The sequence below is a fragment of the Trypanosoma theileri genome (genome assembly GCF_002087225.1).
Source record: "Trypanosoma theileri isolate Edinburgh chromosome Unknown TM35_Tth_7_V1, whole genome shotgun sequence".
Taxonomy (NCBI): domain Eukaryota; phylum Euglenozoa; class Kinetoplastea; order Trypanosomatida; family Trypanosomatidae; genus Trypanosoma; species Trypanosoma theileri.
The window spans coordinates 567,823-568,957 of record NW_021639849.1 but is presented as its reverse complement, the minus strand read 5'-3'; the positions used below and the strand labels follow the sequence as shown (position 1 = coordinate 568,957).

Here is a 1,135-nt window from a genome sequence, read left to right as displayed (position 1 = left end):
TTTTTTTTTTGTTATCACTGGAAATGCATCTGCCATTGGTTGCTGTCAATATTTTTGTGTCATGTACTTGTGGGATTGTGTCTTTCCAATCCATTGCACTTCACTTCACTTTTTGTCCTTGTTTCTTTTTTTGTTATTCTTTTGCTGTTGATGTCAAGAAGGCGTTCCACAAAGTTTACTATCTTCTTAATGCTTGATAATGGTAATAGTAACTCATTATTGTTTCAATCGACGCATATAATTGAACGGGCGAAACGATTGGGTAACCTTTATGCTAGTGTTATTGAAGAAAATCTTAACAGTTTACCACCACAAGAATTGGCTCGTCGTATTCTAAAATGTGAGGCGGAGAGAAAGATTTCAGTATTGCAGCAATGCCCTGTAGAGAGCACATGCGAGGTGAATGATAACAGTCCATTGTGTGTTTATTGTGATGAGCCAGAAAGTAAGTACTGCAAAGAGACTGGTCGGCCGCATATGTGTGTTCGTACACAAACTGATAATGATAATGCTGGTGGTGATGATGATGATGATGAATGTACTGGAAGAGAAGATTTGTTGCCACTGACACACGAGGAAGAGTGTTGTGCAGTGAAAAAGATTGATGCTGCCAATTCTTCTTCTTCTTGCACTTCTAATCATTGTGTTGAATTGACTGTAGATCCTGTTGTGGTTTCATCCGGTAGTTCAAGTCCACCATCTCGTTCGGTATCGCAAGGTGTGACGGTGATGCAGGAAACAGCTTCATTGACGGAGATGAAGGAAGAAGAAACAACTCGTGAAAAGAGTGCTGATATTGTGGAAGTAGATTTGATTACCAGTCCATGAGGAGATATGAACGTAGTGCACATAATTATTATTATTATTTTTTTTTTTAATTGTTTTTTTTTTTATGGTGTGAGATACAGTGGTTTGTATTTCCAACTGTAGTTTTGTAAGAAGTTATTTTTCCATTATCGTAGTTCTATGAAGTAGATGTTAATTCTGATTATCAACCGAAAAAAAAAGAAAAAAAGATTGTGGTTTTAAATGCAGTATAAAGAGTGATATAAAGAAATGCTGTTTTAAAAAGTATTAGATGTATTCTTTTTTTTTTCTTTTTTTTTTTTTTTTTTTTTTTTTTTTTTTTTTTTTT

At 34.6% G+C, this 1,135-nt stretch overlaps 1 protein-coding gene across 1 annotated transcript; it reads left to right on the top strand.

Annotated features, from left to right (window-relative positions):
- Positions 1-150: 150 nt before the first annotated feature.
- TM35_000073580 (uncharacterized protein) lies at positions 151-828 on the top strand (the record flags this gene model as incomplete). The annotated part of the gene is made up of 1 exon (XM_029023804.1): positions 151-828. The coding sequence occupies one exon, from the start codon at positions 151-153 to the stop codon at positions 826-828; it is 678 nt and encodes a 225-aa protein (XP_028885000.1).
- Positions 829-1,135: the final 307 nt, after the last annotated feature.